This window comes from Diabrotica virgifera, chromosome 9 (assembly GCF_917563875.1).
Source record: "Diabrotica virgifera virgifera chromosome 9, PGI_DIABVI_V3a".
Taxonomy (NCBI): domain Eukaryota; kingdom Metazoa; phylum Arthropoda; class Insecta; order Coleoptera; family Chrysomelidae; genus Diabrotica; species Diabrotica virgifera.
In genome coordinates, this window is record NC_065451.1 from 182045552 (window position 1) to 182064690 (window position 19139).

The window sequence follows — 19139 nt, forward strand, 5'->3', positions numbered from 1 at the left end:
GGGATTTTTTGGGGGTAAAAAAAATTGTGGGGGATTTTAGGGGGTCATGGTCAATTAAATTTGTGAATGTACATAGAACATTAGAATAGAACTGCATAATATTTTGATAATATTATTGTACTCTCATAATCGAAGATTATGGAACCTATGAATTATTTTAGCGCCCTCTGTTGATAAATACATTTTGGTTCACTGTTCTCTATACATTTGACTACTAAAATTCAAAAATCATGGATTGGTCTACCTCTACGTTTTACATACATGGCATGGCTAATAAGATATAAAATGAAATGATGGTGTAAAATGTACATATAAATGAAAATAGAAATTTTCTTTTTTAGAAATAAGCACCCTGCTCGCTCATCATGTGTAAATCATAGAACAGTTAAAGTCTGTCCGCTAAACTCATACAGAACTGGCTAGTCATTTTAGTAGGTCATTTTTTTTTGTTTTTGCCAGTTGTGTCTGAGTTTAGCGAACCGACTTATTAGCCATGCCATGCATGTAAAACACTTTAAATTATTTCCGAGGGTTCATAATTAAATATATTAACTGAAAAATTTATGTTTTTTGTAATTAACCATTCAATTCCTGTTTTTGAGCTTTATAATGTAATGTATCAAGCTGCTATGGTGTGAAGCATTGTCCATATAATATAATTATTCCTACTTTAATAACTACTCTTCAAACCAGTGTAGGAAGGTATCTTTATTCAGTAGCTGATTATGGTAATCAGCTAGTTTGATATCAAATAATGTTAACAATATTATTGTTATTAATCAAATTATAAAAATCAAAACAATAACAACAAACAATCCCTTCCCTGAGTGACCCTGAGGCCTGAAATGACATTGACAATTGACATTTGAATTTTGAATTCTACGAACTGCGCATGCGCATCAATCAGAAACCAGTGGTGGCGGCAAAAATTTAAATTTGGGGTATTTGAGCTTCAATTTGGGGGAATTTCAGTTTAAAAGTGGGGGATTTAGAAAATCACATCTGGCAACTCTGGACAGTTCAATGGAATCCCTATTGGAATGTCATCTAATAATAATTTATTGTAGTTTTTCACTGAAATTTGTTTTTGTTATTGAAATAAATAAAACAAAATGAAATGGATGTAAAGCAGGAGGTTACTGAAGAGACATGTAAAGTGAAAGTAGAAATATATAATAATGAGGTGGATGATGGTTTCTTGAATAGCTGTAAAATTGAAATTCTGGAGGAACCCAAGGAAGAAAGCATACATGACACATTTGTTTATTCAGACTTGCAGGAATTCCCTACAAAAATTGAAGTAGATCCCGATGAAAACAAACTTAGACCAGTTGAAGAAATAGATGAAAAAGGTTTGTAAATAACAATAATGAATATCCTTTCCCTCTTTATAATATGTTATAATATATATAAATGTTATAAATGCTAATATATAGTCCGTCCGCTATAACTTCCCATGCGGTACGATTCATTTTCAATCAAATTAAGTCAAAACATAAATTGAAACGAACATCGATGTGGATATACATTTTGTATACTATATACTACACACATCAGCCTATGTTTCACTTTCTGTTTTGACTTAATTTGATTGAATATGAATCGTACTGCATGGGAAAAGTTATAGCGGACGGACTATAACTCAAGAGCATGGTTTTAAAAGGGCCAATGTTAGTTTTAAGTGGGTGACTGACGTGTGAGCCATAATAATGCAGTTTTAAGAACGATGGTTTTACTTGCAGCTCTTTGGTAAAACAGTCGTGTCAACCATCCGTAGCCAACATGTCGTGTTCAACTTTTATGTTACCTCGCTATAGCATACTACGAAATTGCAAAAAAGTGAAGATGCCCTAGACGTTGGGTTAAAAGTTGGATCGAAAAAGGCAACAGCTGGCGCATACCCATTTGCTCCGGGAATTGTTCTCCTTATAATACCATAATTTTGGTTGATACAAGTGTTTAATTCCTGAGCCGGTTTTCATGCTTGTTACATAACCTTGTTACATTCTTTCCTGTAGGAAGCTCGCAATGATTGAATTTTTTCTTGGCATTGGCTATAGTTGAGTTCTGTTCATGTTTTTTTACGATCTCCAAGAATTTAACATATCGCACCCTCAGTAATATAAGGGCTCAAGTAAAAATTTGCGCTAACTGTGATTTTAAGTGATAACAGCACAAAATCAAATTCTCTACTGGTTAGCGCTGACAGAGAGAGAAAAAGAACATAATTGGCTCGGTAGCTATATTTGTGCCTCTCTTTTACTGCTACAAGGTAGCAATCAGTAACATGTCTTTCTATGACGAAAATCCGAGAGAGATTGTGTTTTAATAATTTTGTATTATATAGAACAGTTGAACATTATTTAGTTCAGCCGTTATATTATGTAAAATATAATAAATAAATGGGTCTAATTCATAATAGATTGTTATTTTGCATAAATAGTGACAGGGCATTAATAATATAAGGGATCAAACTTAAACAATTCCTTATTTCTGTTATGGTTTTTTTGTACTATATCCCTTTTGTCGTGAGCTCATGTTTATGTGGGTATCAATATCAAAATAAACATATTTTTACTAGGAAAGATGATATCAATATGTTGTGTCTATCGTGTATTATCAGAGTAACCGAAATTATTTAACGAACTCACGCTTAGTTTGTAATAGAATACCCTACAAGATGGCTGTGTATTTCGAGGACAAAACCGGTAAAGGTAAGTAAAAGATATCTTGTTTTTTATAAGTGTTTATGTTATTGTAACGGGGTTGTGGTATAGATAAAGTTTCAACTTCAATATCATAAACATGATTTAAAGAAATTATTGGTTTGTTTATAGAGATCTTGTCCCTTAATATTTTAATATCACGTTAGTGAGTTGCTGTCACACATTCAATTTTCAATAGCAGGAAATTAAAATACTAAATATTTATTGGTTTGACTTTTTATTAATTTTTCTATATTTTAATGATAAAAGTAGTTTTTCTAATTATTACAGGTGTGTCTCTCACCCACAATTTGGCTCTAGAGGTGTTAAATGATGGTAACTAGTCCGAAATAGAAGATTTAGATGGCGAAAATGATGTTACTTTTGATGTTCAAATGTTTAAAAATAACACCGATGACAAGAATATTGAAGAAACTGTATTAGATGAAGAACCTGTTCCTTCAACGAGCTCTTCTTCAGCAAAGAGGCTATGGAAAGACATGACATTTCAGCAATAAATTTTTGTTCTTTTTTAGTTAGTATGTAATAACATATTGAACAATTATAAAAATAATTTTTAGTTGGCCCTAATGGTGTTTTACGTTTAATAAAAATGAATTTTTTCATACACTTACGATCCTGCATTCATAGAACATAAGCCTAGAGCGCACGAATGTGACATGTCATTTGTGACAGATTCAAACAATGAATTTTTTTTCTGCATTTTTATACCTTTTTTAGATACCGTATATCGTATTTATTCAAAGGGAAACTTCATTTTCACTCAAAAAAAAAATTCAGGCCTGAAAGGGATATGGGACTAACTTGAAAGTATTTTTTTCCATTACATGTAATTAATGGAATTTATTCATATTATTATTTTTTTCATTGCTATTATAGTCTAATTATCAAATAACAAATCTGCCAAATTTCACATTTATAACTTAAATAATAAGCATGTTATTTGAAAAAATAGCTGTAATATTGGAAACCAAAATCTTTAAACGCGATTTCCCAAAAATCTACTTTTTTGGATTGTGCCTCTATATTACTAAGGGTGCGATATGCGGTAAGTTAAATTGCTTTGTTTTTGTACTCTGGCGATGTACATTTCCATAAACAAGAACAGTCTTGTAGTAAGAAATATATAAATTCTAATAAAAAGTCATGACTGAGAGTTCGTATATCCATGATTAAAAACTGGTCTTTTCACTTCAACGGTCCCCGAAAACTGCTGGCGGTTTTGAACGACGAGCCAAGTAAAAAAAAAACAAACTGACGAGTCACGAGCCAGGCTTGTCGGTAAATAAAACCATGGTATTGCAATGATACACTGCCAAGCTTTACCGACGAACCACAAACCCGCGGTTTTACTCGCCTGTCGATCAGGGCCTTTAGACTGTTCGGGCATATGTGCATTTTTAACTTATATTTCAAATAAACAATACTGTGTAAAAGGGTAGAGTATCAGCAGACTTAGAGCATTACTTTTGGCAATGTCTAACTCTAATGAACACTAATTTTTAAAGCAAAAGGGACTAATGTTGGCTTCAGCCCCAATGCTTCTAACAATTTTATTTCTATACAGGCCAATGTTGACATTGACCTCTTTTTTAACAGCACTTCCTTGGAGTTGGTTTGACATTGGCCCTTTATTTTGTAGGTTGCGTTTCTGTGTACATTATCCAGAGTGCAATAATAATAGTATTCTATGTCTTACAAAATCAACAGTTGGCTCTGAGTAAAGCCTAGTTCGCAATATGCTAGTAGTTTAGTCGAGAACTTTGGTAACTAAATGTGTCTGAACAACAAAAATTTAGTTGATTATAAGTAAGTAATTAAGTCAAGTCAATCCATTTTATTCTATATTTTTCGAGCAAGTTGCACCTCCCACCACGCGACTGAGCCCACTGGCTCAGCAACTAAATAAGACCAAACGAGTCGAATTAGCCAAGTTCATTATTTGTAGTAACAATGTCGTTTCATTCATCCACCTCTTCTAAAATAGCTGTTACGATTAGCTTCTTCAGTTTGTTTACTTTATTGCGTTTTAGGCTATTCATCTTGTGCAAAACACAACTTATTGTAAACTGTACTCAACAAGTGCGAACGATGGTTTGTCAGTAGCGAGTATTTTAGTTACTAAATTATTAAACAAGAATGTGTGTGTACTTTGTACGCACGTAAGAAGTTATACTTCTACTACATATTATCTGATTTTTAAGACAATACCAAAAATTTAAAAAAATAAAAGAATAAAACGCACACAAACACATTGAAAAATGCCACAAAGAAAAAATTATTTCTGAACGATAATAATTGTTGGCAAACATTTTAAATACGCATTTTCTGAAAAAAAATTATATAACAAATATACTTACAATCATAACATGCATAAAAAAATAAAAAAATAAAACTTGCATCGGGAATTGAACCCGTGAATTTCGTGGCGCTTTGATTCGTAATCGAAGCGTAGACTCACTCGTCCAATCCCACATTATTTATCATGTGGAAAAATACGGTAACTGAACGTTTTACTGTTTGACAGTTGTTTTGAAAATTAAATTATGTAGTTTAAATTTTGTGGAAGAAAATATAAAAATATAACAAAACAGTAAGAAAACAATATATTAGATGAAGATTGGTAGAACTTTTGTTGGTAATCAAATTAAGTATGTAAATCAAAGCATTACATACCTACTAGATAAATAAATCTACGCCAAAAAATCATAATTTAAAAATAAAAATCGAACCTAATTTGGGATTTCTCTCTAAAATCCGCATTCTTGAGAAAATAAATGTATGTATTTCAACCTAATCCAAATGTATAATTACAATATGATTATAATAAAAACTACTTACCAAATTAGAATGAGTTTTCCTTGTCCAAAATAGTCCAAAAGTCCAAAAATATAGGTATATGAAAACTATTTAAAAAGGCAGTATAACTATTAACTAACTTTTGTTTGTTGTTTCTTTTCACACAAATTTTAAAACGCAACAACCATAAATAATCTAACTACAGCTGTGCCACAGCCGCCATATTGAATAATTTTTGACATGTCATTTGAACATCCAATCAGAACAAAGTTATAATGCGCATGCGCCCGGTCGCTAGGTTTTACCATATAAAAATTCACCCTCTATCGCCGGTAAAGAAGTATAACTTCAAAAATTTATTTTAGTGGTGCTCGATATATGTCTTTATAGAATGTCAATCTAACATAAAAGGTTTAGATGGCAGTTAAAAGTTAAATTTTACAGGCCTCTTAAATTATACTGACATGCTACAGAGTACACTGCTAAAGCTCTGGTTTCCTCGAAAGTGGTACCGGAAAATTGCGACCGCAATATAACAGTTTCAAAATTTGAGACCGATCCATTAATTAGTTTAAAAGTTAATCTATTTGTTTATCCCAGAGACCTTTATTTTGCAATAACATAACACAGAAAATAATGAAGATAAGGCGATTCTGCGTATGTCAAATTAAAGTAGAACAGTGATACTATCAAAATGTACTAAAAAAAGATAAAAAAAAATATCTCATTGTTTAATTGTACTAATTTGTACTTACATAAATAAATTACAATAAAATTTTGGTTTTGAACAGTTTTATTCATGAAAATAATCGCAACAAATTGCACTCGATCTCTAAAATTAATATAGAATTTTAGAACTCTTGTGCAATTACTACTGATAATTTTGGGTGTACGATTTGATGGAGGTTTGACTTTCTTATTATTCTGATCATTGTATATGGTATATGTTTATTTGATATATTTTTATTTTAATATTTGTTTGATTTTAAAATATAACATTTGCTTTGTAATTTCATAATTTTGCTGTAAAATTATTTTCCTATTGCCTATCCCTTTTCTCAAAGGCAACTAGCAAAAAATACTTTGAAGCCACGTTTTGTTTTAATTAGTAAAAGAGCCCTGATAGTATGGTATAACTAGATCCAAACCCTGACATCCAGAGTGAAAGTTATCCTTTAACACCAAATTGTTTTATATGGTCCACATAATGTTCAGAAAAAAGTCACACCATTTTGAGCGTCGGGTTTGGGGAGGAGAGGGGGGAGAAATCAGTAAATTCGTAGTTTTTTACGTTTTTCGTCAATATTTCTAAAACTATGAGGTTTAGCATGAACAACCTTCTATACAAAATTGTTCTACATTAAATTTTAAATAAAAAAGGTCCGATGCATAATCCTTCTAAAATGAACGGTTCCAAAGTTACGGAGGTAGCATAGCATAATTGGTGCAAAAAATGCCTAACCCAAACATCCAAAATAAAAGTTTTCCTCCAACACCAAATTGTTCTATACGGTCCACCACATATTGTTCAGTAAAAAGTTACACCATTTTGAACATCCGGTTTGGGGGGTGGGGGAATGGGGGAGAAGTCGGTAAATTAGTAGTTTTTTTTACGTTTTTCGTCAATATTTCTAAAACTATGCTTTAGCGTAAACAATGTTCTATACAAAAATGTTCTACATAAAATTTAAAGCAAGAAAGGTCTATACATAATTGTTATAAAATAAATGGTTCCAGAATTACGGAAAATGAAAAGTGGAGGCTTTCGATACTTTTTATATTTTTCGGGCAATTTATAATACTATTACTGATGAAACAAATTTTCTTTAAGGGGGGGGGGTATGGTTTGAAATATTTAAATTTTTTTTATTATTTTAAATAAAAGTGCATACTTTCAAGAATACTCTCTGAAAATTTCAAAATAATCGGAGTAAAATTACCAGAGGTACAGCGTGTTGAATATCCCTACCTTCGAGTTGCTTTGCCTTCGCGCCAGCACGCTTGAGCGTAGTGAGAAACGTTAAACAACTGTTCGCCTTCTCTTTTGTAGATTACTCCTCGATTCAAAAAACAGTCCAATGTGCATCATTATACGATTTGGCAGACAAATATAGTCGGAAAAATGAAAGAATACCCATGAACGATCACATCAATCACTCATTTTGTATTTGCTGTTTTTTTCTATAAATAACAAACGTTTGTTATTTATAGAATTGTTAACACTTCTTTTTTAATATGTTTACATAAAAATTTTATGGGGGTCTTGTTCCTTTAAACCCCCCAAATGTTTGTGTACGTTCCAATTAAACTATTACTGCGATACCGTTAGATAAACACACTATTTTTAAAACTTTTTTGCCTCTTTATACTTTTTCGATAAGGCACCTTATATTGAGATGTGGCTTCTTTTTCAATATGGTTCAAAATATACCTAAAAATGTAAATCATAAATAAATTTTCATATTATTACCAACTCTCCATAATCGTACTTAACCATATTATTATACAAATATGTGGTGGATTTGACAAAAAATATTCAAAATATCTCGATAAAAACTAACTTTTCGAAAAAGTACAAAGAGACAAAAAAGTTTTTAAAACATTGTGTTTAACTAATGGTACTACAATAATAATTAAACTGGAACGTACACGAAAGTTTGGGGGGGGGGGGGTTTAAGGAACAAAACCCCCATAAAATTTTTATGGGGTGTCCAAATTTCGTTATACACTCCTGGCCAAAAAAAATCGGGACACCTTAAAAATGGGTCATTTTTGATGTCTCGAATCTCCTAAACCTGTTGTCCGATTTTAGTGATTCTTTTAGTATGTTATAGCCTTATTCTTTAAGAATCTTGATGTAGTAATATTGTTGCTGAACAGGTAAATGTTATTGCATACCAGGTGTAACAATAATACTGTGTTTTTTCCTCAAATTTCGGAACACCCTGTGAAATATTCTAGCATTTAAAACATATTGAAATTAAAACTCAACTATAGCCTCAGGTTTTCTAAACATTCTGTTTTTTGATTCATTGGCCTATGTTGGATAATACAAAAGTTAGGTACTTTAACAATTAGCCATGTTCTTTTTCAGTACAGGGTGTTTCTAAACAAGTGCGACAAACTTTAAGCGTTAATTCTACATGAAAAAATAATGACAGTTTGCTTAATAAACATATGTCCGCAAATGCTTCGTTTTCGAAACACGGGATGTTGAATTTTTTCTTACAAACTGACGATTTATTTATTGCTCTAAAAGCGGTTGAGGTATGCAAATGAAATTTCGTAGGTTTTAAGAAGTAGTTATTTTACATTTTTTTACATACAACTAATAATTTTATATTCACCATTGGCGTGCACCGGGTTATATGACCCGTATGCACGCCAGTGGTGAATATAAAATACATAATTGTATGTCAAAAACTGCGCAATAACTACCTCTTAAAACCCATCAAATTTCATTTGCATATCTCAACCGGTTTTAGAGCAATAAATAAATCGTCAAGTGTGTAAGAAAAAATTTAACATCCCGTATCTCGGAAACCTATCACTTGAAGACATATGTTCATAAATCAAACGGTCATTATTTTTTCATGCAGTACCCCTTCATTACCCCTTAAAGTTTGTCGCTCTTATTTAGAAACACCCTGTATTGGTGAAGAACATGGCTAGTTGTGAAAGTACCTAACTTTTTTGATGTCCAACATAAGTGAATGAGTCACAGTCACAAAGCAGAATGTTAAGAAAGGCTAAGGCTACAATTGAGTTTTAATTTCAATATTTTTTAAATGCTAGAATATTCGACAGGGTGTTCCGAACTTTGAGGAAAAAATACAGTACAGTGGAACCTCGATAACTCGGATTAATCGGGACCGCGGCCGATCCGGGTTATCGAAAATCCGGGTTAGCCGGAGAAAATGGTAAAAATTAATAAAATACAGTATACTTACAGATAAACTCCGTTATAATTGAAATAACATGAAATATATATGCACAGTACACATTAACTTACATATAGTTGTATAGAGTATTGTTCATTTCTTGGTAATAAAAAAATCAGTCAGTTTCGGTTGCGTCAATTTCGTCTGCCGCTTGCGTGCTGTGCGATCCCGCAGTCTCTTTAACATCAGCAGTTCAGCCGGTGATGTTTCCGCTTGCCGCTCGAAATAAATCATTAGTGCGTCTAATTGGGTCATTGCGTCTCCATGACTCATCACTGGCTGTTCAATGTCACCGTCTGCGTTCTCAGCGTCTGATTCACTAGCGTCAGGTAAACACAACGCGATCACTGCCTCGTCAGTAAGTGGCGCATAACCTCCGTTATTATCTGCCTCTAACCACAGATTAATGTCACTTTCATCGACTTCAGAGCAACCGTCAATATTTTGGAACATATTCAAAAGTTCTTGGGGCTGGACTTCGTCTGGCGAATCATTTTCCAGGTAACAATTATCCACTGGTTGAATTGAATTTTCTGGCAAGTCGCATACACCCTTCCACAGTTTTTTTCCAAGATTTTATCAAGCTGATTGTAGTCACTTGTTCCCAAGATTCTGCAATCATATAAATTACAGTTTTGACATTGAACGTTTTGAGAACTTCAAACTACACCGTGTTGTCCTTCATCTTCTATGATTGTGCTTAACATCTGTCTTCTGTAAACCTTCTTAATTTTCTCTAGAACCCCCTGGTCCATGGGCTGTAATAGCGCTGTTACATTAGGCGGCAAAAACTTGACGGTAATGTCCCCACTGACCAGCACATCTGCTGAAGGATGTGAAGGCGCATTATCAATTATTAGGACAGCTTTATTTGGCAACCCACAGTCTTTTAAATATTTTGTTACACCTGGCACAAAACAATCAAAAAACCAGTTTTTAAAAGTGGTGCTGTCCATCCATGCATTCTTTTGAGACTGGTAAAGAATCCCGATTTACATTTTTCAGTGCTCGCGGATTTTTTGATTTTCCTATTAAGACTAGGGGCAATTTATGCTTCCCTGAAGCATTGCTGCAGACCATTATTGTCAATCGGTCTTTGCTTTTTTTGTATCCTTTTGCGGCTTCTTCAGTTTTTGAGGCCAAAGTTTTGCTTGGCAACATTCTATAAAACAGGCCAGTCTCATCGGCGTTATATATTTGATCTGCCGTTAAATTTTCTTCTCTCACAAAATCCAAAAACTTGCTTTTATAGTCATGAGCAGCGTTGTTGTCCCCAGATAGACTTTCTCCAGTGATAGATAGTTGGCGTATTCCATGACGTTTTTTCCATCTATCCAGCCAACCTTGACTCGCAGTGAAATTTGGTTCACAATCAGGCAACATTTGATTCAGCTTGAGTGCTGTTTCTTGAATAATTGGTCCAGACACTGGTAATCCACGTTCGCGTTCCGCACAAAACCACACATACAAAGCGTCGTCGAGAGTCTCATTTTTAGCTTTATTAGTTTTGCACCGATTGTCCAAACTGTCTTTTGTTATCATTTTGAAACAGAATTCTTCGATTTTAGTTCTATTTTTCTTCCAATCCGATACTGTAGATGTACCGACACCATATGATGCTGCAACTGTTTTTAAAGATTCGCCTTTATCAATTCTACCTAAGGCTTCTAGTTTCTTTTCCATTGTCACTACAACATTTTTACGTTTCGCTGCCATTACGTAGACAAAAAACACAAAATCTGAATAGATTTACGAACGATTACAGAAGGGAAGCGAATAATACGACTGTACTACACACAATACGGTTCTCAATCGCAACGATTTTATTATGTTATTTAATAACAGTGGAGAACTAAGACCATTGTTTCAAAAAGAATTTTTTAATAGTCTTTTCAAACAATGCTGACAGTTTAAAATAAATAAAGGGTACAATACTACAGGTGCCTGTTGATTCCGATAACCCAAACAAAGAACGTTGTGTGCCATGAGTCATTTTTACTGTCATAAAATATGTATTCAAATTACACTAATACCCATTATCTCTCAAATATTATATTACATGAAAGAATACCCACGAACGAACATATAAAACACGCTGTATTTTCCTGTCACCGTGTCACACAAAAAATTGGCAAGCGCAAGTACATATAATAATTATTATTACATGTACTTGAGCTGGGCAATTTTATTTGTGACAAGGTGAGAGGAAAATACAGCGTGTTTTATATATTCGTTCATGGGTATTCTTTCATTTTTCCGACTGTACATTTTTATTGTTGAAATGTTTGTCTGATAAAAATCGGTCCGGGTTAGCCGGACTTCCGGGTTATCGGGGGCCGACTTATCGGGGTTCTACTGTATTATTGTTACACCTGGTATACAATGATATTTACCTCTTCAGCAACACTGTGACTGCATCGATATTCTTAGAGAATAAGGCTATAACATATTAAAAAAATCACTAAAATCGGACAAGAGGTTTAGGATATTCGAGACATCAAAATGACCCATTTTTAAGGTGTCCGGATTTTTTTGGCCAAGAGTGTAATTTTTTCTTAAGATAATACTGCCATAAGAATGCCACATGTCCATTTTTAATAAAAAAGCTCTAATAGTTTTTGATATATTGGAAAAAATAGATTTTCATTTTGTAACTTTAAAGGGCTGTAATTTTTTTTATTTGTTTTTATGTAGAGTAATCAGAAAAATCTGAAAAAATTAAGGCTAATGTATTAATGTCTCCAAAACTACTTTTGGAGATTTTTGAAAGAAAAAATATTGGTAATACAATGTGAATTTCAAAAGATGTAAAATACTTACGGAATAGTAGAGCTTTGTGCAGAAAAAATTCATTTCTCGCTTAGTTAAAAAAAGAACGTGCTGCGATTTCGCTCTCAGTGAATTTTGACTGAAGAAATGTAAGAAATAAGTAGACGCCGGAAAATTCCCAGTGACAAGAACTCCTACGATAACCCCCCTTCCCGGGAACCGTGAGTAGTCTTTCGAAGATTGTAGACATTGTCGGCAACAAGCTGATTGGTCGATAGGATGATGTTTTATTTGGATGTTGGCCCGGTTTGTGAATCATTAGATATTATTTGCGCAAATTTGCATGTGATTGGGAAATATGTCAGTCTGAGTGCACTGTTGGAGGGGTCACCAATTATATTTCCTGAGGATCCGTTTCGAAAACCTATGACACTTCCGGGGTCCGGAGTTAACACTACCTGTCTGGTTGTTCCATTTCGGTAAACAAATCAGAAGGGTGCAGTGCGAATTTTTTAGGCAGAAATTATTTTTAACAGTTTTTAATAAATCCAAAACATCACCTTTTTGCTCCCGAAAATATATTTTTAGCATTTTTGAGTCATCTTAAACAAAAAAAAATTTCTGTCATTTTTGTCAAAACTTGATAGATTTCAAGTTTTAAGCGATTTATAAACGGAAAAATGCGAAAATAAGCATTTTCGAAGCTTGAAAATTCATGTGTACTGTTATGATCTGCTTTCTATTACTTTTATATTAATTAGTATTTAGTATTTAGTATTTAGGTATTAGTAAAATATCTTAGGGTGCCTTTTGTCATAAAAAATTTAATTAAATTCTCTTAGGTTATACTTATCCTCTCTCGTGGCTTCAGTATCTCTTAGTTGATCCTTATCGGGATAAAATAGGAAAAGGAAATAAATAGAAATACCATAAATAAACACATACAAATACCTTTATTATCAAAAGCAATGCTCTGTAAATTTATCAATTAAATCCTGTGGACATAACTGTCCAAAAGAAACTTTTACCATATAAATTAAACTAATTCAAACAAATATTTATCGCTTTGTTCTTGATACCATTAAAAAAAAGCTAAACAAACAAATTTGATATTCGCAAAATTACTTATACTTCCTATTAAGTTTTTGAAATGTTGGAATCTTAAATTCATATGCTTTTACGTAAAAAAAATTAACTTCTGATTATAAAGCAAATCTATCACATAGGTTATTGACTGACCTTTTTGATTCACACACAATGATGTCTCCTCTTGACCCAAACAGCTCCTCCTTGTTGATTATGTTAGGCTACCAATCAAAGCCCTCTCCGTTCTCAGCAAACAATCCAGCAGGATACCAGCAACTATTTCTCCAAAACACAAGCCAGGCCTCTTTTTGCCAGTACTCGTTCAATAAACTCCAAAACTGTCTCCTCTCTTTCTCAACAATAATCTCCTGAGACCCAAGTATCTTTTTTACTTGGTGTCACAAATAATTTTAATAACGATAATTCTTGTAACTTACTCTCTTGGACTTTACAGAATCAAAGAGGTATTTCTTCTCGATTTGATTTGTCTCTCGTTCCACTTTTCAGCTACTCTCTCACTATCAAAACAACCACTAGTACTTGCTTCTGAACTACTCACGAAAACTTTTGATTGCTCTTCTCGGATGCCGGTAACACAATGATCTCCTCGTCCAAAACTGTCTGAACATTCAAACTTCTCTCTCCCCATTCCAAATTGCCAAGCCAATCAGAAACATTTCCCTTTTCCATTCGAAAAACCCAGCCATTCTTTCAAACAATCCTTAAAATTAAAATTCCAAATCTCTCTACCTTTAATTTTCTAAAAACTAATAATTACAGTTACCTGTGGTTTTACCTTTCCCGTAATAACAAAACAATCTTTTTAAATTATAATCCTAAATAAATGTTCCTTTCACTTTACTTATTTACAAATGTCTTTAATTCTTCATGGAAAAACTCATTAAGGAGAAACCTACTACGTGAAAGCTAACTTCTAATAAATATTTACAAATCAATATACAGGGTGTATCAAATTTAGGTGCCCGCGTTATATTAAAAAAATAAAAATTTTATTCTATCTTTGATTGATAAATTGATACACAATAGTACATTATTATTTTTGCGGTTGTCAAGTGCCTAAATTGAAGTTTAAACATTCAATTTTAAGATTCTGATGAGTTTTCGAGGTTTATTTCAATTTCGACCGTTTGCTTTTATTGGCGTATTTAAGTAGCACATTGGCAATAATTAATTGAATAAATAAATAAATCATTAAGAAAAAAATATTTTAATAATAAATATATAAAATTTTAATAAATGTGAAGTATTTGTTAAGCATTTTTTGCATAAGTACGTATAATGTGTATAATAAGTGCGACAGAGACGCACCATAAATTGCGATGTGCGGAGACTTAAAAGTCGAGTTGACTCGCATAATTGACAATTAAAAACAACGGTCTATATTGAAGTAAGTCCCGATTACTTGTTACAATCTTGAAATTGAATTTATAAGCTTCAATTTAGGCACTTGGCAACCTGAAAACTAATAATTTACATATGAGTTTCCAAACCTCGAAAATGCATAGGAATTTTCACATTTTTCAGATTTTAAATCGCTTATAACTCGAAAACCATCAACTTTCGAAAAAAATGACAGGAGACCTTTTTTTTAATATAATTTTCGCAGCTAAAAGGTAATTTTGAATTTGTATAAAAAGATTGTTTTGCCCGGCATCCCGGGCCCCTTCTGATTTGTTTAAGGGGACATTTTTGAACAGGAATCCACAAAAAAAACCGAATCAGAAAATTTGTCATTCTTTGCAAAATTAAATTATTAGTGAGAAAAATGACATTTTTTATTATGTAGGTAAGGGTAGGTACAACCTGTCTGAGGTTTGGAGTGAGTTTGGTGCAGCTGATTCTCCTTGGGGAGTTGAGATATTCATCTGTTAGCTGAGATCTGTACCGATAAAGTTCATTCTTGATAAAGCGGCTTCGCACACATAAGTTGAGTCAAACATAATATACAATTTCATGGCCAAACATTTTCAAAATTGCCAAAAGCTATATTCTAAATTTAATGACGGTCCGCACAAAAGTAGCTCACGGTTCGGATGCGGACCGCGGTCAGCTAATTGGTGACCCCTGCACTATTGTATATTGTAGTGATGTTGATTATAGTTACTTTCGAGTATTCGTTACAAATCGTTACTTTTGTATAAAGTAATCATTTACAGTATTCGTTACTTTAATTACTTTGATTACTTTTGTATTTGAATACCGGTAATCATATCGAGAATCGCATTTCTCAGTATAAGTATAAGATCCGATAATATAACAACGACCTTCACCGATCTATTTAATGGATAGAAATTCTGGATAATGGATCTTTTATGTTAAAACTTATTAAAAACAAGGGGTGCCCGACATAATTTTGTCCAAAAAATTAGAATTTTGTAAAAATTCTACTAATTTTTTTGGCCCGGGCAGATATTATTTTAGATTATTGAATCGTAACAAAAAATGCACATCCGTACCTCAGAGCAAAACTGTATTAAGTCCAAAATTTCCGTTTTCTACTTTTTTAGCTCACTGGGCTTAAAATTTTCCGCTTTATCCACTAGTGTTTCTTATTCGCTGTTTCGACTGAAATTGGCCAAAATAGCCTTGTATGAACAGTATTAAGTCCACACTTCGCTTAGAGCAAAACAATATCTTCTGCACTTCAAATGTATTAGATCCAAAATGGTGTATACGTTTCCCAGGGCAAAACCATATTATGTCCAACAAAAAGTATTATGTCCCACATAATGCAATTCAGGCAAAGCATAAAGTCCACAATCTTTTAAAATTTGTCAAGTTTGTGGCTCAGAAGGCACAAATTCACCGATAATTTTGGAATCTTGAGACAACCATAGATCCAAAAAGACAGTTTTTAATGTCTTATCTTGAAAAAAAAAACGTGTATCAAAAGAAAAAGAGAACGAACAGGTACTCAAGCTAGCCATTGTAACTGGAAATATTTTTTTACCATTGAAGAAAAGAGACTCTAGATATTTCTCAATCTATTGTTAGATGTTCATTTGAAAAATTGCAAACAAGTGGAGTTTTAGAATGTGAGAAAAGAGTAAAAATAAAGTAAAGAATGATGTAAAAGATAGGATTCATGAGCATATAATGGCCTATCTATAAATATCCATATGAAGAATCACATTATAGTCGAAGAAGGACGGCGAACAAATATTTAGGAGGCCATTAAATAATTTCTACAATGTTTAGGATGTTTAAGGAAGAATGAAATTTGAAAAGCATTCGTTCAGACGAAGTAGACAAAGAATGGCTTTACAATCGCATTTTTAATACAGAATTTAATTTATCATTAGCTGTTCCTTCAAAAGACACGTGTGATAAATGTGATGAATTTCTAATCTGAGAAACATTACAAGTGATGGTACAAATTGAAACAAATAGACAAAGAGATGTCCATCAATAGCCCCGGACAAAAAGTTTTAATGATAAATTTACAAAAATGTCTTCCTTGCCCAAAGCTAACTGATCCTCAAAGTTTTTACAGTTTAAATCTCTGGTGTTTTAATTATACAATTTATGATTCAATGGAAAAACAGGCGAAGTGTCTAATGTGGGATGAATCAATTGCTGGTTGAGGTGGAAACGAAATGGCCTCATGTTTGGTCCAATACATTCATTCATTACCTCAAAGCACAACTTCTATTGTTATTTGGACCTATAATTGCTCATCCCAAAACCGGAACTTACAAATGATTATGTGCTACTTTTATCTACTTATAAATATGTGGAGATATCCACATATAAAATAAATCACTCACAATTTCCTTTTGTACAGTATACACTCAGTACACTCATTACTTTTTGACAGTATACACTCAAGGCCGCGTCTCACCATAAAATAATTTGATCAAACAGTTTGAGCAAACTCAGGAAGTACGTCAAAGTGACGTCACAATTGCAGTTTTTTTGAAATTCTAAAAATCTGTGCTCTCACTATCAGTCTAGTTTGATCAAATTTTTTGTACTGAGTTGTCTACTTGTTTGTACTTTATTTAAAATTAAATTTTTTCATTATTATCCACAATCAACACTCAGGATGTGACGTCACTAACTGTCACTTTCAGTTTGCTCAAACCAGTTTGATCAAATTATTTGATGGTGGGACGCGGCCTTCAGTTATAGAACGACAGGCTAAAAATGCCCTAATTTTCAAATTATTATCTACTCCATGGGATTGGTTACAGTTGCCTAAAATTTTTGGAAAGAACAAATATTTCAAAGTGTATGAAATGACAGTTTCTATTCTTAGACTTTAAGAAACTGCGCAATTCTTACGATTCGCCGTTTCAAAATAAAAATTAAACTGAGAATAATGGAAAAAAATTTAATTTCACAAACAGTATGTGTATGTATGTAATTCATATTCATACAGTTCTGTTACAACCATTTCTGTTTTTTTAATTCGACTTTTTTTAAGTAGTTTTTTAGTACTCGTATTAATGGTTTTGTTACAAATACGTCCTTATAATATTTTTAGTTCTTTATATCCAAACATTTCCTTAATTTTGTAAAATAGGTATGATATTTTTAGTAATAGATCTCCGTCTTTGCCATAGGATAGGTAGCAAAATTAATATTAAGTCACAGTCAAAAATTTATTTTTCAGAGCGAAAATGTGTTAAGTCCATTTTTTCCAAAACAGTAATTTTCAAAAAATTTTCATTTTAGTGGTAAAAAGAACAATGATCATTATTCACATTTATAAGAAGTTGCTAAATAAAATTTAATGTATTAAATGGAAAATGTTACAAAACACTAAAAATAATTTTTATTTTCGCTCTCCTGTAAAATGTACATTTTGTGACTTTAATACACTTTTGTTCTGAGGTACGGACATAAACCAAGCCATTTAGGAAAAAATAAATGATTTTTAGGGAAATAGTGAAACAGGAAAAAGTTTTCAATAGAAAAATGGGTGGAAATACAAATAAGAATAGTGTGTATTTATTATTAAAATCTAATGTGTTGCATTTTTATTTTCAAAGGAACTAAGATCTGTGAAATTCTGTGAATTATCTACCTCGACAAATCGTATGTATAGACATCTGTTTCTGGGTGCATGCTTTGTTAAATGATATATCTCTCTCTATTTCAGCTACTTCTCGGCGCCCTGTAATCCTGTAAAACTCTTCATAGCCTTCGCCCTTCACAGATAAAATTTTAGTTAACTGTACCACAGAATAACTAACCACACAGAAGCGAATCTGATTGTCGTTTCCATTGATTTTGTTGGGACCGAAATATTTGACCTTGTGCAAAAATTACAGAATAGAACTTGATGTTCTAAGGATTAGACTAATAGACCATTCCAAATTAGGTAATATTTTTGATAAGTAGTTATTAATTAAATATGAAATATAAAATAAAACATATATAAATATAAAATAACTATAAACAACTGTCACGTCAGTCGCAAAAGTGAGGTTGCACCGGTTACGTTGACACATGAGCATGAAAATTATGTTACCGTTTTCGGCAGGAGTTTCGCTTCCGTGTGGTTATTTATTCTGTGACTGTACTAATACCGAACACTCGTCCAATACCGATCCGATTCCGATATCAACCGATTGTAGATACAATACATACTCAAAATATTTACTCGCTCTGATACGATTGGTACGAAGTAACGAAGTAATCAAAGTAACGATTTGTCTCTCTGTATAGTAATAGTTACTTTTTCAACATCACTAGTATATTGTAGTTGGCATGACCAATGCTCTTCTTATTCTGAAACATATCTGCCATCGTCTGTGGGTCTTCAGGATACGTTCGGGGCATGTTGCGCGTA

At 32.7% G+C, this 19139-nt stretch overlaps 2 protein-coding genes across 4 annotated transcripts in view; one reads left to right on the plus strand and one right to left on the minus strand.

The window, feature by feature from the left end:
• Positions 1–563: 563 nt before the first annotated feature.
• Positions 564–19139, plus strand: part of LOC126891881 (zinc finger protein 235-like) — a 73584-nt gene continuing 55008 nt past the window's right edge. Inside the window, exons 1-2 of one of the 3 annotated variants that reach the window (XM_050661222.1) lie at positions 1209–1352; positions 18447–18668. Coding sequence is in view for 2 of the 3 variants with exons in the window: in XM_050661221.1 (XP_050517178.1) it covers positions 1118–1352 (235 nt within the window). In the remaining variant the exon portion in view is untranslated. Of the gene's footprint in view, positions 1353–18446; positions 18669–19139 lie in introns of all 3 variants that reach the window. The other 2 variants (XM_050661221.1, XM_050661220.1) reach the window with 2 other exon arrangements.
• LOC126891883 (jerky protein homolog-like) lies at positions 10021–11504 on the minus strand. The gene has a single exon (XM_050661224.1). It carries the CDS (start codon positions 11180–11182, stop codon positions 10403–10405), a length of 780 nt encoding a protein of 259 aa, XP_050517181.1. The 5' UTR covers positions 11183–11504; the 3' UTR covers positions 10021–10402.

Excerpts from the sequence above, each read along its gene's own strand:
- LOC126891883 (XM_050661224.1), bottom strand. The coding sequence starts at position 11,182 with ATGGCAGCGAAACGTAAAAATGTTGTAGTGACAATGGAAAAGAAACTA.